This window comes from Gobio gobio, assembly GCF_949357685.1.
Source record: "Gobio gobio genome assembly, chromosome: 4".
Taxonomy (NCBI): Eukaryota; Metazoa; Chordata; class Actinopteri; order Cypriniformes; family Gobionidae; genus Gobio; species Gobio gobio.
Window position 1 is genome coordinate 63,498,464 of NC_137100.1, and position 27,125 is coordinate 63,525,588.

At 40.6% G+C, this 27,125-nt stretch overlaps 1 protein-coding gene across 2 annotated transcripts in view; it reads left to right on the top strand.

Annotated features, from left to right (window-relative positions):
* Positions 1-27,125, top strand: part of LOC307125795 (ras-specific guanine nucleotide-releasing factor RalGPS1) — a 269,981-nt gene that overhangs the window by 200,845 nt on the left and 42,011 nt on the right. For both annotated transcript variants that reach the window (XM_079815915.1, XM_079815914.1), the window contains exons 9-10: positions 9,469-9,606; positions 9,732-9,825. In XM_079815915.1, coding sequence (XP_079672041.1) covers positions 9,469-9,606; positions 9,732-9,825 — 232 coding nt within the window. The remainder of the gene's footprint in view (positions 1-9,468; positions 9,607-9,731; positions 9,826-27,125) is intronic.

Consider the following 27,125-nt stretch of genomic DNA (forward strand, 5'->3'; position numbering starts at 1 on the left):
TCCTCTGCAGTCCGAAAGTGTCTCCTGATTACTTGCTCTGTCCTCGTTGGGATGATGTTCACAGGGACGCTGTCTTGGCATGTGACGTGAGACAGAGCTGATAATTGCACATGAAGATGATAATGCGTTCTGAAAGGAGCTCATACTTTAAAATTGGCCATCAAATTGGCTCACTTAGATAAATGTCCAGAGAATAACATGATATCCCTTCTGTCCGGTTGTGCTTAGCTCGCAGCAGAGCGTTAGTGTGATTCAGCGCAGGTCTTTCCCAAACGCCACAGACACGGTTATGTGGATTTCTGAAGGATTTTTATTGTTGAATACAGGACTTCTTCATATGTACTTGCCCCTGCAGTCGTGTGTGTGTGTGTGTGTGTGTGTGTGTGTGTGTGTGTGTGTGTGTGTGTGTGTGTGTGTGTGTGTGTGTGTGTGTGTGTGTGTGTGTGTGTGTGTGTGTGTGTGTGTGTGTGTGTGTGTGTGTGTGTGTGTGTGTGTGTGTGTGTGTGTGTGTGTGTGTGTGTGTGTGTGTGTGTGTGTGTGTGTGTGTGTGTGTGTGTGTGTGTGTGTGTGTGTGTGTGTGTGTGTGTGTGTGTGTGTGTGTGTTTTGGAAAGTAGTGTCACAACCAAAACAGGGTTGAAAGTACCTTTTTGGGGCAGTGTCCTCAAAAGTAAATTTATACATGTTATTTACCCCAAAAGAGTACACACACACACAGCTTTCTGTGCACGTGCTTCAGGTGTGCGCTCAGAAAACCATATATCAGAAATGTAGACAGATATGGTTTTAAAATGCATGCAGATAATAAACTTTCATGATGATGAAGAACTGCAATGTCATGTGAGCGTGGCAGTGATAGATGATAATCAAAACCGAACGGATGTTTTATACACACGCTGTTCAGGCTCCGCCCTCTTCTGGATAGGGGGGAGGGGAGCAGCAGCTCATTTGCATTTAAAGATACATGCACAAAAACAGCATGTGTTTCCTTCCAGTCAAAAATTGGCATTTACATCATGGTATAATAAATGATCTGTGAGGTATTTTGAGCGGAAACTTCTGACACATTGTGGGGACAGCTAAGGGGCATAATAGGTCCCCTTTAAAATGTAATATTTCAGTCAATTCAATTTCAGTAAAATACAATACATTGCATGTTCGTTGTTCTCTGATGTCCATGAATGGTCACATGACCTGCGGGTAAACACATAAAACAAGTAAGTGTTTTATTTGGATTTTGTATTGTTTATTTTAATTTGATATTTTAATGAATTATTGGCTTTAGTTTGGGAAACCCTGCCCTAAGAGAACCTTTCACATTTTAACAATCGGAGCATAACTTATCTGGTACAAAACAATGCGGTTATCTATGAAAGCATTCATAAGAATGATATATTATGATTTTGTTTTCTAATATTAAAAGAAAACATATATTTTTCCCTTACAGGTCAGTTAGTAGCGCAGTATTTGTTTTTAATTAGTGACACTGGTGTGTGTGTGTGTGTGTGTATGGAAACTGTTGGATGAGCTCATTGTCTGGCAGCAGTTTTGTCCAACATGTTTAAAGATGTTTCAGTGCTTTATAAATCATCAAGACTTCCTTTTCTTTCAGTGCTCGGATTTCATTGTTGTTCAATGCCGGTTTGCGTCGTGTTTCATTTTTCTGATGAGTAATGGTCATACAAATACTTGTAAACAAATACAATTAACAATATGATCATTTTATTTGTTTGTCACATGCATGCATGATTATGAATAACAAATTGCCGCTCATGATTAGGCTCAGAATAAAGAGGAACAATCCACAGAGTCTGGATTGCAAGAACATTACGTGTATCCAATGCAGACGTGTAGCTACAAAACACACCAGACAAAGAGCATTGTGACGAACAAACCCAGAGCTCATTGCTTGTGCAAAGACCTGGTTTGTGTTGGAAGATCAGACTTGGAAGCAACTTTGTGAGCTTTGCTTCAGCACGTTTTCACAGTCTCTTTGGGCAAACGGCTCTGATTGTGTAATAAGAACAACACATGATGCTGAGCTGTGCTGTCCAAGGTGGATGTTGCAATAGAAGGAAGGAACTATGAGGTACTGTTCGATCCGACAGGTTTTCACCATGTGCTTTAAGACTCTGAAGAGGAGCGTGCACGCGGGTTATGTAAGATGCCACACTGCTGCCTTTTAAGGGAACCAGAGAGCTTTACCCTGGTGCTGTTTAGTCTGAACATCTCATCAGTGAGTCCTTCATCAGCTCTTTCCTGGAAAAACAAGTGATGACCTTAAACAAAACACACACACAAACCAGGCGGAAGGTGAGCCGTAAACTCCAGTTCAGTGTTTGTTACAGCTTGTGCAACTGCTTCCCACAACCTTCAACCAGTGTTGTCAAACAGAGTTTGCATCTTTATGTTTGGCAGAGGCATTCAGCTCAATCTGCCGATAAGAACAGCCCAAAATAATAAAAGAAATAAGACATTTTGTTTTGCATAAAGAAATTGAACCATTCAGACTCTGTGGTCCCTCCATTCAGACATTTGGAAACAGACTGGCTCTGGTAATACAATGGCAGAGAATAGATGTTGATTATGTTGCTTGGCGTCGCTGTCATGTTGAGTGGTGATGTCATTGTGTAGATGTGGCCATAGAGTGACTCAGAATCTGTCGAGGCCGGTCGGGCGACAGTGTGTGATTGAACTGGATGTGTTGTATTCTCAACTCGTTTAATTTCTGATGGTTTATTGCTTTATTTGGACGAGGTTGAAATATATGCTTTGCTAAGTTCGCTTACTTCACATGCTTCCGTTTAAGTGAAGCTGATATTGTCTAGATTCATACTTTAATTGTTCAAATTGATTAGGAAAGACATTTTAATGTTACAAAACAATCTATTTCAAATAAATTTAAATAAATTCTTATGAACAACATATTCTTCAAAGAATCCTGGATGAGTGGATGATAGAACAGTGGATGGATGGATGGATGGATGGATGGATGGATGGATGGATGGATGGATGGATGGATAATGGGTGGGTGGATGATAGAACAGTGGATGGATGGATGGATGGATGGATGGATGGATGGATGGATGAATGGATGATAGAACAGTACTAGATGGATGGATGGATGGATGGATAATGGGTGGGTGGATGATAGAACATTGGATGGATGGATGGATGGATGAATGGATGATAGAACAGTACTAGATGGATGGATGGATGGATGGATGGATAATGGGTGGGTGGATGATAGAACAGTGGATGGATGGATGGATGGATAGATGGATGGATGATATAACAGTGGATTGATTAATGGATAATAGAACGATGGATGGATGGATGATCAGTAGATAGAACAGTAGATAGACGGATGGATGATAGAACAGTAGATGGATGGATGGATGGATGGATGGATGGATGGATGGATGGATGGATGGATGGATGGATAGATGGATGGATGATATAACAGTGGATGGATTAATGGATAATAGAAGGATGGATGGATGGATGGATGGATGATCAGTAGATAGAACAGTAGATAGATGGATGGATGATAGAACAGTAGATGGATGGATGATAGAACAATGGAAGAATGGATTGATGATATAAAAGTGGATGGATGGATGGATGGATGATAGAACAGTGGATGGATGGATGATAGAACAGTGGATGAATGGATAGATAGATAGATAGATAGATAGATAGATAGATAGATAGATAGATAGATAGATAGATAGATAGATAGATAGATAGATAGATAGATAGATAGATAGATAGATAGATAGATAGATAGATAGATAGATAGATAGATAGATAGATAGATAGGATGGGTGGATGATAGAACAGTGGATGGATGGATGATCAGTAGATAGAACAGTAGATAGATGGATGGATGATAGAACAGTGGATGGATGGATGGATGGATGGATGGATGATAGAACAATGGATGGATGGGTGGATGATAGAACAGTGGATGGATGGATGGATGGATGGATGGATGGATGGATGGATGGATGGATGGATGGATGGATGGATGGATGGATGGATAATAGAACAGTGGATGGATGGATGATAGAACAATGGAAAAATGTATTGATGATATAAAAGTGGATTGATTGATGGATAATAGAACGATGGATGGATGATCAGTAGATAGAACAGTAGATAGATGGATGGATGATAGAACAGTAGATAGATGGATGGATGATAGAACAGTAGATAGATGGATGGATCATAGAACAATTGATGGATGATCAGTAGATAGAACAGTAGATAGATGGATGGATGATAGAACAGTGGATGGATGGATAGATGGATGGATGGATGGATGATGGATGGATGGATGGATGGATGGATGATAGAACAGTGGATTGATGATAGAACAGTGGATGGATGGATGATCAGTAGATAGATGGATAGATAGAAAGGATGGATGGGTGGATGATAGAATGATGGATGGATGGATGATCAGTAGATTGAGCAGTAGATGGATGGATGATAGAACAGTGGATGGATGGATGATAGAACAGTGGATGAATGGATGGATGATCAGTAGATAGATAGATAGATAGATAGATAGATAGATAGATAGATAGATAGATAGATAGATAGATAGATAGATAGATAGATAGATAGATAGATAGATAGATAGATAGATAGATAGATAGATAGATAGATAGATAGATAGATAGATAGATAGGATGGGTGGATGATAGAACAGTGGATGGATGGATGATCAGTAGATAGAACAGTAGATAGATGGATGGATGATAGAACAGTAGATAGATGGATGGATGATAGAACAGTGGATGGATGGATGGATGATAGAACAGTAGATAGATGGATGGATGATAGAACAGTGGATGGATGGATGGATGATAGAACAGTAGATGGATGGATGGATGATAGAACGATGGATGGATGGATGGATGGATGGATGGATGGATGGATGGATGGCTGGCTGGATGGATGGATGGATGATAGAACAGTGGATGGATGGATGGATGGATGGATGGATGGATGGATGGATGGATGGATGGATGATAGAACAATGGAAAAATGGATTGATGATATAAAAGTGGATGGATTGATGGATAATAGAACGATGGATGGATGATCAGTAGATAGAACAGTAGATAGATGGATGGATGTTAGAACAGTAGATAGATGGATGGATGAAAGAACAGTAGATAGATGGATGGATGATAGAACAGTAGATAGATGGATGGATGATAGAACAGTAGATAGATGGATGGATGATAGAACAGTAGATAGATGGATGGATGTTAGAACAGTAGATAGATGGATGGATGATAGAACAGTAGATAGATGGATGGATGATAGAACAGTAGATAGATGGATGGATGATAGAACAGTAGATAGATGGATGGATGATAGAACAGTAGATAGATGGATGGATCATAGAACAATTGATGGATGATCAGTAGATAGAACAGTAGATAGATGGATGGATGATAGAACAGTGGATGGATGGATAGATGGATGGATGGATGGATGGATGATAGAACAATGGATGAATGGATGATAGAACAGTGGATGGATGGATGGATGGATGATAGAACAGTGGATTGATGATAGAACAGTGGATGGATAGATGATCAGTAGATAGATGGATAGATAGAAAGGATGGATGGGTGGATGATAGAATGATGGATGGATGGATGATCAGTAGATTGAGCAGTAGATGGATGGATGATAGAACAGTGGATGGATGGATGATAGAACAGTGGATGGATGATAGAACAGTGGATGGATGGATGGATGGATGATAGAACAGTGGATGGATGATAGAACAGTGGATGGATGGATGATAGAACAGTGGATGAATGATAGAACAGTGGATGGATAGATGATCAGTAGATAGATGGATAGATAGAAAGGATGGATGGGTGGATAATAGAATGATGGATGGATGGATGATCAGTAGATTGAGCAGTAGATGGATGGAGGATAGAACAATGGATGGATGATAGATAGATTTCATGAAACATTACAATGACCAGAACGACTCTCCGTCTCTTGCTCAAACGAGTGCAGGTGTTTAATAGAATCTCATGCTGTCACTGATGCGGGTCGTTTCTGTGCGGATCTGTTTATTAACAGCACAGAAGAGCAGGATTCTCTAGATGAACGTCTCCATCTGTTTTGGTGAAGACAAGCGCCCTGGAGCAGTTTATCCAGAGCTCCATAAATAACCTGACGATTACACAAACCCTCCAGGTCATTTGCTCAAATAATGCTCTGCTAATCACTACCAGGGCACCGCCGTTTGACTGCAGATTATGTCCCTTGTTTTATATATTAGTTTGGTTTATGCTTTTATTAGATTGTGAGGACTTCCTCTCTCGGTTTGAATCCAGCCATGTGGTTTCCATTCAAACATTTATTTGCTGGAGTACCAGACACTTTTCCCCAGGAGAAGATAAACTTGGTGTTTTCATTGAAAGATCTAAGAACGTCCAAAGAAAACTACTGTACTTTTCTAGACATTATATACAGTGTATTTATTTAAAAAATGATGAACAATGCTGTGTACAGTGGCATAAGTGAATTAGAGAAGCCCATGTAAAGTTTTCAGCAGGCCATGCCATCTCCTCATACATCTGCTCTCACTCTCTGAAGACCTCAGCTGTCCGGGTGGAAAGCGATTTGTCATTCTTTCCGTAGCTGAACTGCTGCCGTCACTCCAGTGGTTCTGATTGAGGATCAGGAGATTGTCTCAGCATCTCTCTTGAGTTTAATTCACACTATGGATCATATTTGGCAGCATGTGTTTTAGTTCATAATAAAATATAATCTAACTAAAGGAGTAAAATTGAACATTTTGTTATCATCTACCTGCATGTCATTACGCTCCTGTATTATTTTCCTTCCTCAGTGAAACACAAAATTAGATTTGTCATAAGAAGTCATAGCTATGAGACTGTACTGTATGCATGTATGAACTGGATGGATGGATGGTTGTACTGTATGCATGCATGTATGTATGTATGTTTGTACTTCATGTATGTATGTATGTATGTATGTATGTATGTATGTATGTATGTATGTATGTATGTATGTATGTATGTATGTATGTATGTATGTATGTATGTATGTATGTATGTACTTCATGAATGAACTGTGTTGTGAATTTTCTTTTCCTCGTTTGAAGAAGAGACCAGGAGACGTTGGGATATCTTTAAAGCAGACGTTACTCGTTTATTGAGAATCGTGCTGTTCTTCGGCTGAGGTTCCAAGTCTAACTTAAAGGAGTGTGTAGTAAAGGTTGTTTGTACGGGAAGAAGGAGGCGGACAATCAAAAGAACTTTTAATAAATAAACACAAAATAATAATGGTGGCGACAGCCCCTCGCGGTCGACTGCCGCTTACACACAAACACCCACAAAATGAAAATAAAAAGCTGCAGCCCCTCACGGACGACTGCAGCGAACACAAAATAAAACATAACACAAAATCCAGGCCTGGTCCTCTCTCGTCCCTCACTGTCGTCGCTCCTCCTTTATAGTCCCTCACTCCTCCGCGAGGGCCGAGATCGCTGCGGCGCGCAGCTGGCGCTCATCCTCCCTGATGAGCGCCGCCTCGTCCCGCCCTCACGGTCCCTCGGCCTCGCTGTTCGCCACAGAGTGGTACATTGTACATTGTTTTTTATCTACATTTTAGGGGGAGGGATTATACAGCAGGGGAGGAGACACTCTGAACAATACAATGCAAATGTTGTATAGGTAAAAGGACACACCCTACATAACTGTGTCACCTGTCCAGATTCAATCAGCATAACAGTGTCATTCAAATGCATAGATGCTAATCCAATCACTCAAGGGCTCCAAGAGCCATTAAAGACAAATGGTGCTCATTTTACTTACAAGTAACCTCTGAGCTTGTTATGCTAAATGGTCAGGAAGTGCATAAAGACAAAAGACTTAATGTCTCCAACCCACGGGCTGATAACTTGATCAAGTTAGAATGTAGTCAATCTTTACCTTAACCTGTACCACAATATATTTCAAACATTAATACATTTGTAATCTTACAACTGTATGCATGCATGCATGTATGTATGTATGTTCTTCATGTATGAACTGTATGCATGTATGTATGTATGTATGTATGTACTTCATGTATGAACTGTATGCATGTATTTATGCATGTATTTATGCATGTATGTATGTACTTCATGTATGAACTGTTTGCGTGTATGAACTGTATGCATGAATGTATGTATGTATGTATGTACTTCATGTATGAACTGTATGCATGTATGTATGTATGTATGTATGTACTTCATGTATGAACTGTATGCATGTATGTATGTATGTACTTCATGTATGAACTGTTTGCGTGTATGAACTGTATGCATGTATGTATGTATGTATGTATGTATGTATGTATGTATGTATGTACTTCATGTATGAACTGTATGCATGTATGTATGTACTGTATGCATGTACTGTATGAATGTATGTATGTATGTATGAACTGTACATAGTTAGTTAGTTAGTTAGTTAGTTAAATAGGTTTGGAACAAAATGAAGACAGAAAATATAATTTTGTCTGGATCAATGTGTTCAGTTTATACTGAAGTGTGTTGACAGTATACATACTGTATGAGTCTGAATTAGTAGTATACTGTAGTATGATGCCATCGTCACAAACACACCCTGATATGGGACATCCCAAGCATGACTGCCTCAGATCTTCACATAATCGTTTTTCATCTCATTTTACTCTTTGCCCAACTTGCAGAAATCGAATAGATGATTAGAACAGATCTAATTGTGAATGCCATGCAATTGTGCATTTCTACCTCCCCTCTAAATGAAGGTGCTTTCTGTGATAAATTAAAGCCAGTAGAGTCCAGTTGTTCCTGCTGTGTATGTCTGGATCTTGTTATTCAGTACGTATCATGTGTATCACAGCTTGACTGAGGTAATACAGCATAACCGTGCATGACGGTGCTATATCTCAATCTCTATTAGACTTTAAAGGGGTGTCTAATGCTATTTCATGCATTCTGACTTATTGACACTGTTAATTCTCATGCTAAACATGGCCAACATTTAAAAAAAAAAATGAGTTGGACGTATGACGGAATATTTCTGTGCCAAAGTTTTTTTTAAAGAAAAAGTATTTATTAACATTTATTTAAATGATTAAAAAAAACATTTTGCATTTATTTAAGCATTTATTTAAATTTTTTTTTTAAATTTTATTTCTTTTTTAAAAACAATTTAAACAGATTTAAATTTAAATAACAAGTATTTATTTGAGTATTTTTTTTATTATTTTAATTCATTAAATACGCCAGATAATGCAGGTGACAATGACAAAATAAACCTTTTCACGGTGATGCATCATCCAGGGTCATTATATTATCAATATCAAAACATCCTAAATAACATTTAATACTCCCGTTTTAATGAGTCTGTGTCTCTTCCATTTCTTACATATAGGGATCTACCTGCTGGACATGATTTACATCGACTCGGCCTATCCAGCCTCCGACAGCATCATTGAGACTCAGCAAAGAACCAATCAGATGAACAACATCCTCCGGGTGATCTCTGACCTCCAGATGTCCTGCACATACGGTCAGTTGATTCACTTTCAGTTCATTTCGGATGTTTAGTTGTGAAATGTGTGGGGGAATTTCAGATTGATATACACGTGTGCTTATATACATGCACACGTCTGACCCTCAACCTCCTGCTCACAGACCACCTCGTGACCCTCCCGCATGTGCAGAAGTACTTGATGTCTGTTCGCTACATCGAGGAGCTTCAAAAGTTTGTGGAAGACGACAATTTCAAGTAAGTGAGGGGCTGGCAGTCTCAAAGGTGAAATGCAAAGGGATTTTACTTTGTGAAATGATGACTTTAGCAGGACGCGTGGCACCGGCAGCAGCCCCGAGCGAGGGCGACCCGTCGGCCAGACCGATGATTTAAGACATTGCGAACAGGAAATGGCAGATGATTGCATTTGGGGGTTTTTCCTAGGCGGGCATCCCTAGGCATTTGACACTGGGAATTCACAGGTCACTGCTTTTATAGGCAAACAACACCGTGATTAGATTTTTGGGTGGTCGGCACAGTAAGAAGCAAAGTCATCACATAAATGTGGTGAAACTGTAACCGCCTTTAGACATTTTGATAGTACCATTAAATAGTGTTTCACACAAATGCAATGTGTTTTTATTATAAATACTGGGTGTTCTGTAGTTTGAGCAACATGAAATTGCATTGCTTAACCTCAGCAGGGTTTAGGCCGAGTCCAAACACATGGTGGAACCAACAATGGGACATAAAGTTGCAATATGCAATTGTTCCAAACCATATAATGCTTAAATGTAAAGCATGTACTTTGTGTGCAAGAACTTTCAGACGTTCTGTGCCAGAATTGTGTTTAAATTGCAATAATTGCATGGTTTTTAGCAGCATTTTTAGACCATTTTATGTGAAATTCTGTTATTGCTTATGATAGTATATTGGGCAGAATATTGCGATCTGATAGGTCTGATAGTCAGAAGGACAAGGACAAGTTCACCATTTTTCAACCTGTTTTGTATTGTTACGCTCTTCGCCGTATACACACTACTTGTCAAAAGTTTGGAATAATTCAGATTTATTGATGTTTTTGAAAGAAGTCTCTTCTGCTCACCAAGGCTGCATGTATTTGATCAAAAATACAGTAAAATCAGTAATATTGTGAAATATTATTACAATTCAAAATAGCTATTTTCTATTTGAATATATTGTAAAAATGTAATTCCTGTGACCAAAGCTGAATTTTCAGTGTCACATGATCCTTCAGAAATCATTCTTATATGCTGATTTGATTCAAGAAACATTTTATTAGCATTTATTATTATCGGTCTTGAAAACAGTTGCCCGTTTTATTTGCTTTCTCTAGTCGTGTAGCACTGATAAAAACAAAGTTCAAACAAAATAGGAAGATACTTTGAAAATATATACAGTGAGGAAAATAAGTATTTGAACACCCTGCTATTTTGCAAGTTCTCCCACTTAGAAATCATGGAGGGGTCTGAAATTGTCATCGTAGGTCCACTGTGAGATATAATCGATAAAAATAAAATCCAGAAATCACAATGTATGATTTTTTTTAACTATTTATTTGTATGATACAGCTGCAAATAAGTATTTGAACACCTGAGAAAATCAATGTTAATATTTGGTACAGTAGCCTTTGTTTGCAATTACAGAGGTCAAACGTTTCCTGTAGTTTCTCACCAGGTTTGCACACACTGCAGGAGGGATTTTGGCCCACTCCTCCACACAGATCTTCTCTAGATCAGTCAGGTTTCTGGCCTGTCGCTGAGAAACAGAGTTTGAGCTCCCTCCAAAGATTCTCTATTGGGTTTAGGTCTGGAGACTGGCTAGGCCACGCCAGAACCTTGATATGCTTCTTACAGAGCCACTCCTTGGTTATCCTGGCTGTGTGCTTCGGGTCATTGTCATGTTGGAAGACCCAGCCTCGACCCATCTTCAATGCTCTAACTGAGGGAAGGAGGTTGTTCCCCAAAATCTCGCAATACATGGCCCCGGTCATCCTCTCCTTAATACAGTGCAGTCGCCCTGTCCCATGTGCAGAAAAACACCCCCAAAGCATGATGCTACCACCCCCGTGCTTCACAGTAGGGATGGTGTTCTTGGGATGGTACTCATCATTCTTCTTCCTCCAAACACGTTTAGTGGAATTATGACCAAAAAGTTCTATTTTGGTCTCATCTGACCACATGACTTTCTCCCATGACTCCTCTGGATCATCCAAATTGTCATTAGCAAACTTAAGACGGGCCTGGACATGTGCTGGTTTAAGCAGGGGAACCTTCCGTGCCATGCATGATTTCAAACCACGACGTCTTAGTGTATTACCAACAGTAACCTTGTAAACGGTGGTCCCAGCTCTTTTCAGGTCATTGACCAGCTCCTCCCGTGTAGTTCTGGGCTGATTTCTCACCTTTCTTAGGATCATTGAGACCCCACGATGTGAGATCTTACATGGAGCCCCAGTCCGAGGGAGATTGACAGTCATGTTTAGCTTCTTCCATTTTCTAATGATTGCTCCAACAGTGGACCTTTTTTCACCAAGCTGCTTGGCAATTTCCCCGTAGCCCTTTCCAGCCTTGTGGAGGTGTACAATTTTGTCTCTAGTGTCTTTGGACAGCTCTTTGGTCTTGGCCATGTTAGTAGTTGGATTCTTACTGATTGTATGGGGTGGACAGGTGTCTTTATGCAGCTAACGACCTCAAACAGGTGCATCTAATTTAGGATAATAAATGGAGTGGAGGTGGACATTTTAAAGGCAGACTAACAGGTCTTTGAGGGTCAGAATTCTAGCTGATAGACAGGTGTTCAAATACTTATTTGCAGCTGTATCATACAAATAAATGGTAAAAAAAATCATATATTGTGATTTCTGGATTTATTTATTTTTAGATTATGTCTCTCACAGTGGACATGCACCTACGATGACAATTTCAGACCCCTCCATGACTTCTAAGTGGGAGAACTTGCAAAATAGCAGGGTGTTCAAATACTTATTTTCCTCACTGTATATATTTTTAGTCCCATTGTACAGACAAACAATTGAAACATTCTTTAAAATATATTTGTGTTCTGCAGAAGAAAGTAAGGCAAACAGATTTGTAACAATGAGGTTGAGTAAATGATGACAGAATTTGCATATCTGGGAGAGTTGTCCTTTTAAATAGAGGGATGAACACCATATTTATCGGAAGTGAACGTGTCCACAGTGCAATCTCAGGGATAAGATCCGGTTCTGGTTTCTGTAGAATTATTGCAATCAGCCGTTATCCATGCTAGAACTTTAACCAGAAGCTTTAATGTCCATTCCACTGACTTTGTTTTAGAGGGAACTTCTGAAGTTCTCCTCTCGACCTCATTCCATCATGAACAGCTGTGAAGTAAATTTGTGAATTAGCGATTCATCAGAGAGAGTTAAAAGAGCCTTTGATTATGCTGAATTTAAATGTTTATCCTGCGGGATGAGTGATTATCTGTGGGACGCCTGTCTCAACATTGTGAAGAAGCTGTTATCATTGGCACGCGGCGTATCAGAAGTATCATTACCGATACTGATGTCTCAACATGAGAGTCCAATATCCTGATTCGCCCATTCGTCTGTTAGAGCAATCATATTAGCACAAAATTATGGAATATTATCTTGTTGCATTTATAAAATTCAAATATTAACAGTCATCTTTAGCAGATTTAAAACGAAAGCATCATGTTCACAGTATCTTTTGTACCTGTCTGAGACGTTTCCTGTGGACGTTCATCCGTGAAAGGCTCAGACATAAACACATTCCAACATCACTCTTTCATTGAACTCATCTGAAATGATTGTGCTGACGACGGGCAATCAGTAAATGTCTTTTTAATCAAGAGTTCTTCAGTTTCAAGTATGCATTACCAGCGAATACATCAATCACACATCACATGCCTTATTACACCGGTTTGGGGACAAACAGACTTAAAATGTCAAATCAAGTAACTTTTATTTATATAGTGCTTTTTACAATGCCGCTTCACAGTGTTTACAGGAAAATAATGCAACAGAATTTGATTCGACTGTACAGCCGCTCTGGAGAAAACAGTGATGTTATCTAGCTCATTTCAATTATTATACAGTGGTAATGTGGGCAGATCAGTAATCTAGTTGAAAATTTAGTGTCCCCAACTGAGCAAGCCAAGCCAAAGGCGACAGTGGAAAAATAAACCTTGGGAGAAACCAGGCTCAGTCGGGGTGCCAGTTGTGCCAGTGCCGAAACACTCTAACCCGAGGTGCCCTAATGACTACCGCCCTGTAGCACTCACACCCATCGTTATGAAGTGCTTTGAGCGGCTGGTCCTGGAACACCTAAAAGACTCTCTACCATCCACATTGGACTCACACCAGTTTGCCTACCGCAGCAATAGGAGCACAGAGGATGCCGTTTCCATGGCACTGCACTCTGTGCTCACCCATCTGGACCATAAGAACACGTATGCACGCATGCTGTTTGTTGACTTCAGCTCAGTGTTCAACACTGTCATCCCATCCAAGTTAATAGCCAAACTTGGAGACCTGGGCATCAACACTTCAATGTGTAACTGGATTTTGGACTTCCTAACTGACAGACCCCAGAATGTTCGTTCAGGATCCACCTGCTCCACATCCATCACACTCAACACTGGTGTACCACAGGGCTGTGTGCTAAGCCCGTTTCTCTACTCCCTCTTCACCGCCGACTGCAAGCTTGTGTATGGATCTAATTCCATCGTCAAGTTTGCGGACGACACTACGGTGATTGGGCTCATCAGCAACAACGATGAGACTGCCTATAGGGAGGAGATCCAGCACCTGGCCACATGGTGCGCTGATAATAACCTGCTCCTCAACACCACCAAAACGAAGGAGCTCATCGTGGACTTCAGGAAGGAGTCAAGAGGCACACACGACACCATCCACATCAATGGAATGGCTGTTGAACGTGTCTCCAGTTTCAAGTTCCTGGGGATCCACATCTCGGCGGACATGTCGTGGACGACCAACACCTCCAGCCTGGTCAAGAAGGCTCACCAGCGCCTCTTCTTCCTGAGGACACTGAGGAAGAATCAGCTCTCCTCGGCTATCCTGGTGAACTTCTATCGCTGTGCAATAGAAAGCATCCTGACCAACTGTGTGGCAGTGTGGTATGGGAGCTGCTCTGTTGCGGAGCGCAAGGCACTGCAGCGGGTGGTGAAAACTGCCCAGCGCATCACAGGGACTCCACTGCCTGCCATCGAGCACATCCAGAGGAAACGCTGTCTGCATCGAGCTCGCAGCATCCTCAAGGACTCCTCTCACCCAGCCCACAGACTGTTTTCTCTCCTGCCCTCCGGCAGGCGTTTCAGGATCCACCGGACCAGGACCAGCAGACTAAAGAACAGTTTTTTCCCCAGAGCTGTCTCTTTATTGAACTCAAACCCCCGTTGATCCACTTCCCTCATAAACTGATAACTCTCCTACCTCACATCTTCCTTCACTTTGTTATTTGCACTACCGACTGTTTATCACAGTAACAACTGTTTACATATGCATCTTGCACTGCCATATCTTAACTGGATTATGCTCATTTGCACTGCCGACTGTATTTATAGTACCAATGTTTACATTTGCATTTTGCACTGTACTTCTAATTGTAATATGCAACCACTTTCCACTGCACTTTACACTTTTTTTTTTTTCCGGATAGCTCTGTCCATAATTTATTGCACTACCCTAATCCACTGCTATTCCTCATATTAGCCTAGCATATTATTGTATACCTCTATCTGTAAAATTCTGTTTATAGTAATAGCCATCTGTATATTGTATTCATAGTACATATTCACCTGTAAATTCTGTTTATAGTAATAGCCATCTGTATATTTATTCACTGTACATATTCACCTGTAAATTCAGTTCTGTTTATAGTAATAACGTCTCTCTATTTATACATATTTATACATATTCAGTACATATCCATGTCCTGCACTTACGCATCCATTGTATATCCTGCACTTGCTGCTATTGCACTTCTGGTTAGACCTAAACTGCATTTCGTTGCCTTGTACTTGTACTTGTACTTGTGTAATGACAATAAAGTTGAATCTAATCTAATCTAATCTAATCTTCTCCTCTGGCCATCATGCCGTGTCAGTGAGGCAATTTTTAGATAGGAATATTTGAAAGATCGGAGTCATCACGCCGGAGATGGGTTTATTGAGGATGCTGTGTCGATGAGGCAATTATTAATTAGGAAAATTATAAAAGATCGGAGTCATCACGCTGGGGACGGGTTTATTGACGATGCTGTGTCGGTGAGGCAATTATTAGATAGGAATATTCTAAAGATCACGCCGGAGATGGGTTTATTGAGGATGCTGTGTCGGTGAGGCAATTATTAGATAGGAATATTCGAAAGATCGGAGTCATAACGCCAGAGAACGGGTCTATTGAGGATGTCGTGTCGATGAGGCAATTATTAGATAGGAATATTCTAAAGATCACGCCGGAGACGGGTTTATTGAGGATGCCGTGTCGGTGAGGCAATTTTTAGATAGGAATATTCGAAAGATCGGAGTCATCACGCCGGAGATGGGTTTATTGAGGATGCTGTGTCGATGAGGCAATTATTATTTAGGAAAATTATAAAAGATCGGAGTCATCACGCTGGGGACGGGTTTATTGAGGATGCTGTGTCGGTGAGGCAATTATTAGATAAGAATATTCTAAAGATCACGCCGGAGATGGGTTTATTGAGGATGCTGTGTCGGTGAGGCAATTATTAGATAGGAATATTCGAAAGATCGGAGTCATCACGCCAGAGAACGGGTCTATTGAGGATGTCGTGTCGGTGAGGCAATTATTAGATAGGAATATTCTAAAGATCACGCCGGAGATGGGTTTATTGAGGATGCTGTGTCGGTGAGGCAATTATTAGATAGGAATATTCGAAAGATCGGAGTCATCACGCCAGAGAACGGGTCTATTGAGGATGTCGTGTCGATGAGGCAATTATTAGATAGGAATATTCTAAAGATCACGCCGGAGACGGGTTTATTGAGGATGCCGTGTCGGTGAGGCAATTTTTAGATAGGAATATTCGAAAGATCGGAGTCATCACGCCGGAGATGGGTTTATTGAGGATGCTGTGTCGATGAGGCAATTATTATTTAGGAAAATTATAAAAGATCGGAGTCATCACGCTGGGGACGGGTTTATTGAGGATGCTGTGTCGGTGAGGCAATTATTAGATAAGAATATTCTAAAGATCACGCCGGAGATGGGTTTATTGAGGATGCTGTGTCGGTGAGGCAATTATTAGATAGGAATATTCTAAAGATCACGCCGGAGATGGGTTTATTGAGGATGCTGTGTCGGTGAGGCAATTATTAGATAGGAATATTCTAAAGATCACGCCGGAGATGGGTTTATTGAGGATGCTGTGTCGGTGAGGCAATTATTAGATAGGAATATTTGAAAGATCGGAGTCATCACGCCGGAGACGGTTTATTGAGGATGCTGTGTCGGTGAGGCAATTTTTAGATAGGAATATTCGAAAGATCGGAGTCATCACGCCAGAGAACGGGTCTATTGAGGATGTCGTGTCGATGAGGCAATTATTAGATAAGAATATTCTAAAGATCACGCCGGAGATGGGTTTATTGAGGATGCTGTGTCGGTGAGGCAATTATTAGATAGGAATATTTGAAAGATCGGAGTCATCACGCCGGAGACGGTTTATTGAGGATGCTGTGTCGGTGAGGCAATTTTTAGATAGGAATATTCGAAAGATCGGAGTCATCGCGCCAGAGATGGGTTTATTGAGGATGCTGTGTCGGTGAGGCAATTTTTAGATAGGAATATTTGAAAGATCGGAGTCATCATGCCGGAGACGGTTTATTGAGGATGCTGTGTCGGTGAGGCAATTTTTAGATAGGAATATTCGAAAGATCGGAGTCATCGCGCCAGAGATGGGTTTATTGAGGATGCTGTGTCGGTGAGGCAATTTTTAGATAGGAATATTCGAAAGATCGGAGTCATCGCGCCAGAGATGGGTTTATTGAGGATGTTGTGTTGATGAGGCAATTTGTAGATAGGAATATTCTAAAAGACATTTATGCATTTAGCAGACGCTTTTATCCAAAGCGACTTACAACTTGGGGGTACAATAAGCGATTGGTCGTGAAGAGTCGAGTGAGCGCAACAAGTGCCTGAAATACTTGGTCCGTGTACATTTCTCAGTGTAGCACAGGCTAGAGTAGGGCGGGAAAGAGGAGGAAAAGAGGAAAGGAAAGGTTTTTTTTTTTTTTTTTTTTTTATAGGAGGTTAAGTGCTCACGGAAGAGATGAGTTTTTAGTTGACTTTTGAATGTTGTCAATGAATCCGCATTTCAGATGGCAGTGGGCAGATCATTCCACCAGCTGGGAACGTTGAATGAAAATGTTCTGGAGAGGGATTTTTTGCCTCTCTGTGATGGTACCACAAGCCTTCGCTCCTTAGCTGAACGAAGGCTTCTGGTGGGGGTGTGGCGACGTAGAATCGAGTCAAAGTATGCAGGAGCTGAGCGCGTGGTGGCTCTGTAGGCAAGCGTCAGCGACTTAAACTTGATGCGAGCAGCGAGTGGTAGCCAGTGTAGAGAGATGAAGAGTGGTGTGACGTGGGTCCTTTTGGGCTCGTTGAAGACCAGACGTGCCGCTGCATTCTGGATCATTCGAAGTGTTTGGATCGCACAAGAGGGGAGTCCAGCCAGAAGCGCATTGCAGTAGTCAAGTCTAGAAATAACCAGGGCCTGGACAAGAAGCTGTGTTGCGTGTTCTGTTAGGAACGGTCTGATCTTCCTGATGTTGTAGAGCGCAAACCTGCAAGAGCGAACTGTCTTAGCAATGTGTTCTCTGAAGGACAACTGGTCATCAAATGTAACTCCAAGATTTCTGACTGATTTTGAAGGGGAGATCAGGGATGCACCTAGCTGGATGGTGAAGTCATGTTGCATAGTGGGACTGGCGGGAAAGATGAGGAACTCAGTCTTTGCCAGGTTGAGCTGTAGGTGATTTTTACTCATCCATGCAGAGATGTCAGCCAGACAGCTGGAGATTCGTGCAGCTACTGTGGGGTCGTCTGGTTGGAATGAAAGGTAGAGCTGAGTGTCATCAGCATAGCAGTGATATGAGAAGCCATGTGCCTGTATGATGGGACCTAATGAAGTAGTGTAAATGGAGAAAAGGAGCGGTCCAAGCACTGAGCCCTGAGGAACCCCCGTGGTCAGTTGATGCGCTTGGGATTCCTCTCCTCTCCAGGCAACCTTGAAGGACCTACCTGTGAGATAAGATTCAAACCAATGGAGCGGAGTCCCTGTGATGCCCAGTGATGAGAGGGTGGACAGAAGAATTTGATGATTTACCGTGTCAAAGGCAGCAGATAGATCAAGGAGGACAAGGACTGATGATTTGGACTCAGCTTTAGCTATCCGCAGGGCTTCGGTGACCGACAGTAATGCAGTCTCTGTGGAGTGGCCCCTTTTGAAACCGGATTGGTTCGAGTCCAGCTGGTTATTCTGTGAGAGGAAGGATGAAACCTGGTTGAAAACAACTCGTTCAAGAGTTTTTGCTATGAATGGCAGGAGAGAGACAGGTCTGTAGTTATCTATGAGTGATGCGTTTAAAGTGGGTTTCTTAAGCAGTGGAGTTACCCGAGCCTGCTTGAAAGTGGTAGGGAAAGTGCCAGTGCAGAGCGATGTGTTGATGATGTGTGTGAGTGCAGGAAGGAGAGTAGGAGAGATGGCTTGAAGGAGGTGTGAGGGAATGGGATCGAGAGGACAGGTGGTAGGATGGCTGGAGAGGAGAAGTTTAGATACTTCGGCCTCAGTGAGTGTGGAAAATGAGGAGAGAGTATGTTCGGTCGTGGAAGTGGCTAATCTAAAATCCACAGTGTGTGGGGGTGAGAACTGATTGCTGATAGTTGTTGTTTTGTTTGTGAAGAATTGTGCAAAGTCGTCTGGAGATAGGGAGGTGGTGGGGGGTGGAGGAGGAGGGCAGAGCAGAGAGTTGAATGTTCTGAATAGTGTGCGTGAGTTTGAGGTGCTGCTGATTTTGTATTGGAAATAAGAATATTTAGCTGCATGTACTTCATTCGAGAAGGATGAGAGCAAAGACTTATACTTAGCTAGATCTGATGGGTGATTTGATTTATGCCATTTCCTCTCTGCTGCCCTGAGTGTCGTCCGATGTTCACGAATAACATCAGATAACCAAGGGTTAGAGGGAGTAGCTCGTGAAAAGATCCTAGTCATCATGTCGAAGACGGGTTTATAGAGGATGCCGTGTCGATGAGGCAATTTCAGGGGGAGTCTAATTGACACGGCCTCTGCAGACACTTCAGGGATGCTTTGGTCATGTCTAGGCGCAGGTCCACCATCTGATCTGGATACGGCCCGGATCCGGCTGACTGCAGTAAACCGAGAGAGACTAACATTAGCGTAGATGCCATTCTTTTTATGATGTAACGAGTACATCAGGTGTAATGAGAAGTGTTCCCGGTTCCGGCTGACCTAGTTAATGCAGCCTAACAATCATTTAACTGATTTGAATAATATAAATTAAAAATGTTTTATGTTTATGCCATAGTAAAGAGATGTGTTTTTAGTCTAGATTTAAACTGACAGAGTGTGTCTGCTTCCCGAACACTGCTAGGAAGACTGTTCCAGAGTTTGGGTGCTAAATAGGAAAAGGATAAACCGCCTGCAGTTGATTTTGATATTCTAGGTGTTATCAACTGGCCAGAATTTTGAGACCGCAGTAGACGTGAAAGAGTATAATGTGTTAAGAGCTCGCTCAAGTACTGGGGAGCCAAACCATTTAGTGCTTTATACAATTTTTTTTTTTTTTTTTTTTTTTTTTTTTTTTTATATATGCATTTTTATATTTTAAACATGTTTATATTTTGCACTTAAAGTTAGGTTTTTACAGTTAGGCCACTTTATTAGGTACACTTGCAAGTAGCGGGTTGGACACTTTTGGCTTCAGAAATGCCTTAATTCTTCATGGCACAGATTCAACAAGGTGCTGGAAACATTCTTCAGAGATTCTGGTCCATATTTTCATGACCGCATCACTCAGTTTCTGCAGATTTGTCGGCTGCACATCCATGATGTGAATCTCCTGTTCCTCCACATCTCAAAGCTGCTCTATTGGATTGAGATCTGGAGACTGTGGAGGCCGTTTGAGTTTAGTGAACTCACTGAGATGTTTGAGAAACCAGTTTGAGATGATTTGAGCTTTGTGGTGTGTTATCTTGCTATAAGTAGTCATCAGAAGATGAGTACACCGTAGGGATGGACATGATCAGAAACAATACTCAGGTCAGCTGTGGTGTTTAAACAATGCTCAATTGGTACTAAAGTGTGGCCCCAAAGTGTGCCGAGAAAATTCCCATTATACCATTGCAGCACCAGCAGTCTGAACCACTGATACGAGATTCCAGAATACTTCCATCTGAATGTCACAGCAGAAATCCAGACTCATCAGACCAGGCAAAAGTTTTCCAATCTTCTATTGTCCAGTTTTGATGAGCGCGTGTGAATTGTAGCTTCAGTTTGCTGTTCTCAGCTGACGGAAGTGGCACCGGTGTGTCTTCAGCTGCTGGAGCTCATCTGCTTCAAGGTTGGACGTGTTGAGCATTCAGAGATGCTCTTCTACAGATCTTGATTGTAATGAAAGCTTATTTGAGTTACTGTTGCCTTTCTATCAGCTGAACCAGTCTGGCCATTCAGCTTTTTTGAGGTTCTGAAAATACTCAGACCAGCCCGACTTTGAACTGCAGCAGATCCTCTTGCTCATGTCTACATGCCTAAATGCATTGAGTTGCATGTGATTGGATGATTAGATATTTGAATAAATGAGCTGAACATGTGTACCTAATAAAGTGGCCGATGATTGTATGTATTTTTATATTTTATACGAGTAGGAAAACAGTCCTGATTTAACTTCCAAACTAAGTAATTCTTGTAATTTCAACAAAACCTTGTCAGTAAGATAGCATTACCTTGATGTTGTTTTTAAGCAACTTGCCACAACAACGTTCAATACATTGCGGTTCAATACAACGTTATACAATTTAGTTGTGCGTTGTCTGAAGTTTAGGCATCAAAAAACACAAGTACGTATTCAACATTAGTTGTAGTTACAGTGCAGCACTCGCTGTGACCCTTCTGTCATCTGACCTTATTCAAGCCATCAGGTCTTCCTTATTGTTGAGCCCTGTAATAATACATTTTAGTGGCTGATCCAGCTCTGTTTATACAGCAAAGGAACTCTGAGCATCTGTCATGAGTGTTATTTGTGGTTTGCTCTATCTGAAGTCTCCAGGGTGTTTTTTGCACAGCTCAGGGCTGTTTTATTGCGGGTGAGATGGGCTAAAGTCCAAATCTCCAGAAAGAGATAAAAAGTGCAAGTGGATCGTGATGATTGTCGGCGGTTCTCATGTGGTCTCCATGGTGACGTTTCGTCTGTGACCCCGTTACGACCCGAACGCATGGAAACCGTAGGGTTGGCTATTGAAGTTCATCCAGAATTGACATCATCCTACTGGCTGTATCCTGGCCCGACAAACCCCAGCCTTCCTCATCACCACAGGCCATCTCACTTTCTGTTCCAGTGCCAGTATTCTGGATGGGTTGTGAACATGAAAGAAGCGTGTGGCTCTAGGGCTTTAGCATCGCAGGTCCACCGGTCTGGAAACACTACACATGCACCAGGGTGGAAAATGAACTTCGCCCACCAGACACAGAGGCTGCAGAATGAGCAGTCCGGAATTATTTCTAATGTGTAGAAGTTTTGCACATTTACCATGTAAATGTACACGCTTGAAAATAAAGCTTCCCAAATGGGGTTTTCACAGCGGTAATTGGTTCCTACCTTTCAGTTAATATTCTTAAAATTATGTATTTATTATTAGTACATTTTTATTATAAATCTTAAGAACCTTTTTCCACTAAAAAGAACATTTTGTGCAATGGATGTTAAAGATTCTTCATGGAACCCTCAATGCCAATAAAATAACTTTTTTTAAGAGTGTATTTGTAAATGCTTATAGATTTATCATTAATACAGACTAAACATGTTTATGCTTTAGCATGCAGACTTTCCTCCTTTTAATAGTTTGAAGAAATGTGTTGTAATCTTGGAAAATCTTGGAAAAAGTACATATTTAATTGGTAACTCTACAATAAAGTATTATTTGTTAACACAAACTAATAATGAGCAAAACATTTATTACTGTATTTGTTAATGTTAGTTAATAAAAATAGTCGTTCATTGCTTGTTCATGTTAGTTTACAGTGCATGAAGTAATGTTAACAATACAACTTTTGATTTCCTTAATGTATTAGTAAATGTTGAAATTAGCAGTAAGATTAATAAATGCGGTAGAAGTTTTGTTCATTCTTAGTTCTTGAAAACTAAAGTAGTTTACTAATGTTGACTAATGATATCATATTGTGAAGTGTTGCCATTTAATTAAAGAAATCAATAAGATCCCTTTTATACAATTTGTTAACGAGTAGATAATGTGGGATGTTAAATAAGGATGACTGTGAGCAAATCACTAATGTGAAGTTTATGTATTTATTGTTATAAACAATAACACATATTGTACTGATAACTGTTATGTAATTTTCTTGTTAAATCGTATTTTTTTTTACCTATGCAATTTTTTTGTTGTTGCACAATACCCCATAATGACAACGTGAAAGAAGTCAGTTTGAAATATTTGCAAATGTATTAAAAAATCAAAAAGGAAAAAAATCACATGTACATAAGTATTCACAGCCTTTGCCATGACACTCAAAATTGAGCTCAGGTGCTGTTTCCACTGATCATCCTTGAGATGTTTCTACAACTTGATTGGAGTCCACCTGTGGTAAATTCAGTTGATTGGACATGCTTTGGAAAGGCACACACCTGTCTATATAAGGTCCCTTAGGGCGTTTTCACACCTGAAAGTCCGCACCAAGGTCCGAACCGAAGTTCATGTTTTGATACTTTTTATATATTCGGTTAGTTTTGGTTTGGTTTCACATTGCAGCGCACTAAAGAGCTTTACATGACGCACTTGCGTCCACTCGTCATCATCTATGTGGGCTTCATCTGGACATTGATTGGTTTGTAAACGGACGTGCGTCTGACATCAGCGTCTTTGACAAGTTGAATGAACGGACGCATATCATGGTTGCCACTATTGAACAGTGCGCATTACTTTACTATTTTTTTATTCGTTACGTTTAAAAGTGGACATTTCAAGCTTTATATACACATATTTCTCATGTTTGTGAGGCAAGTAGCTGCTGAGTTTCGGTTTATTTGAGACGCGCTCAAGTTCATGTGTAAAGCATGTGATCGCTCCCGTGATTATTGTCTGCTAGAGACTATTTGCTTCTTATTTATTAAATCCAGACAATTATCTTCTTAAAAGTTGATTAAAATTAAGATATAATTTATACAAAACGAAATTCCCATTAAAGAAATGCTTTCTAAGCAAAATCATACAAAATTTCGTTCAAAATTATTTCTGACTTTGTCTACTGACATATTGCGCATATTTTCACTTTTCATAATCAATGTAGCCTAGATTGAATTTAAAAATAACGTTATAATATTTAAACATAAACAGGAACTTCCTGTAAATGGTCTGAAAGTCCGAACCATACAGAAAATGCTTTCACACTAGAAACGAACCGAACCTTTGTTCAGTTTGATCCGGACCGAGACTACCTCTTTTCGTCGGACCAAATTTCGTCTGTTTGGTCCGGATCGTGGTATGGGGGAGGTTTCACACCTGCAATTTTGATTCGGACCAAACTGAAAAGTCCGAAAATCCGGACCAAACAAGGTAGGTGTGAAAACGCCCTTAGTTAACAGTGCATGTCAGAGCACAAACCAAGCAATGAAGTCCAAAGAATTGTCTGTAGACCTCTGAGACACAGATCTGGGGAAGGGTACAGAAACATTTCTGCAGCATTGACGGTCCCAATGAGCGCAGTGGCCTCCATCATCTGTAAATGGAAGAAGTTTGGAACCACCAGGACTCTTCCTAGAGCTGGCCGCCCAGCCAAACTGAGCGATCTGGGCAAAGGGCTTTAGTCAGGGAGGTGGCCAAGAAACTGATGGTCACACTGACAGAGCTCTAGCATTTCTCTGTGGAGGAAGGAGAACCTTCCAGAAGAACAACCATCTCTGCAGCACCCCACCAATCAGGCCTGTATGGGAGAGTGGCGAGACTGAAGCTACTCCTCAGTAAAAGGCACATGACAGTCGGCCTGGAGTTTGCCAAAAGGCACCTTGAAGGACTCTCAGACCATGAGAAACAAAATTCTCTGGTCTGATAAAACAAAGATTGAACTCTTTGGCCTGAATGGCAAGCGTCATGTCTGGAGGAAACCAGGCACTGGCCAATACCATCCCTACAGTGAAGCATGGTGGTGGCAGCATCATGCTGTGGGGATGATTTTCAGCGGCAGGAACTGGGAGACTGGTCAGGATCGAGGGAACGATGAATGCAGCAATGCACAGAGACATCCTTGATGAAAACCTACTCCAGAGCGCTCTGGACCTCATACTCGGGCGAAGGTTCATCTTCCAACAGGACAACGACCCTAAGCACACAGCCAAGATTACAAAGCAGTGGCTACGGGACAACTCTGTGAATGTCCTTGAGTGGCCCAGCCAGAGCCCAGACTTGAACCCGTTTGAACATCTCTGGAGAGATCTGAAAATGGCTGTGCACCGACGCTCCCCATCCAACCTGATGGAGCTTGAGAGGTCCTGCAAAGAAGAATGGGAGAAACTGGCCAAAAATAGGTGTGCCAAGCTTGAGAGCTACTCTACTCAAAAAGACTTGAGGCTGCAATTGGTACCAAAGGTGTTTCAACAAAGTATTGAGCAGAGTCTGTAAATACTTGTACATGTGATTTTTTGTTTGTTTGTTTGTTTGTTTTTTTATAAATTTGCAAAGATTTCAAACAAACTTCTTTCACGTTGCCATTATGGGGTATTGTTTGTAGAATTTTGAGGAAAATAATTCATTTAATCCATTTTGGAATAAGGCTGTAATATAAAATGTGGGAAAAGTGAAGCGCTGTGAGTACCTTCCGGGTGCACTGTATAACAACAGTGTAACAAAATTAGGAAAAACATTTTTTATAGAAGTTACTTTTGTAGTGCTGTATGGTTTAAAGCAGAGCTTTATGAACATTAATCATTTGCTCAATACTATGCTTAATTCAGTCACACTTTTAGTTTAGGTTCCTCATTATTACTATTAACTATTAACTACGACTATTGCCTCAAACTCCTAATTACTGCTTATTAATAGTAAGTAAGCTTGTTGTTAAGTTTAGGTATTGGGTAGGATTAATGGATGTAGAATATGATCATGCAGAATAAGGCATTAATATGTGCTTATGAGTACTAATAAACAGCCAATATCATAGTAAGATGCATGCAAATACGCAACTAGTTAATAGTGAGAATTGGACCCTAAACTAAAGTGTTACCAAAAATTCTTATTAGGTTGTGTAAATGTGATGCAGATGCATGTTTTGTGCATATCCACTGATAAACATGGTTGAAATAATCCCTTTTTATTAGACATGTTTAGTTTGCATTAGCTCATTTTAGTGCTACTCTGCAGTACTGACAGAAGTTCACTGAGCTTGTCGCAGTGCATTCTGGGATTGGCTTATCTGCAGCGATACATGTGGTGCTGCTTTAGAATTTGTTGAGGCAGCGTCATTTTGCCTACCGTTTGGAAACAGCCATTGCATCTGAAGCTCGTCTTTGAGGCCTAAAAATGTAGTCTTGTTAAGGTTTGGAACAGTTTTACATTTTCTGCTCTCTGAACTCTCAACCTCTGTTAAGTCTCATCACTAAAGATTTTTATTTTCGTTACTGAGAAATGCTGTTAAATGCAAATTACAGCAGAATGATTGATCGCTGTCATTAGCGCTTCTCCAGGGAATTCTCCACACCCACTGGTGATCTGACTCTGAATATTTCAACTTCCTTAAAAACAGTGTGTTATTCTAAAAGAATCTGATCTTTTCTTTCACAAATCCCCAGAACACTGTTCTAGGTTGTTGAGTTGCTGTTTTTGGCGGTTTCATTTTGTTCTTTGGCTATCAAAAGAGGCAATCTGTCTTGTGTTATTTATTTTTTGTGTGTCCATGGTGTTAATTTTCCTGGATGAAGTTTTATGGATGTCATTTCTGAAGATGTGTTAAGGTGGTCAAAGCCGTCTGAAAATATTCAATGATTTGATTCATCTCGTTCGGTCATAAATGTCACAAAATATCCAATAGCTGCATTCAAGATGATGAGAGACTGTAATAACAGAGACTGTACTAATCATTTAAGTAATTTTCTTATGTTAAATTAATATAATTTTTTTTTGTACATAAATTGTTTTATTTATTTAATTATTATTATTTTAACTTCATTATACATGTTGGGGTGGTAAAGTTGCAATTGTTCTGTATTGGCTGCAGTTCCTGTGGATAGAATAACTAAAT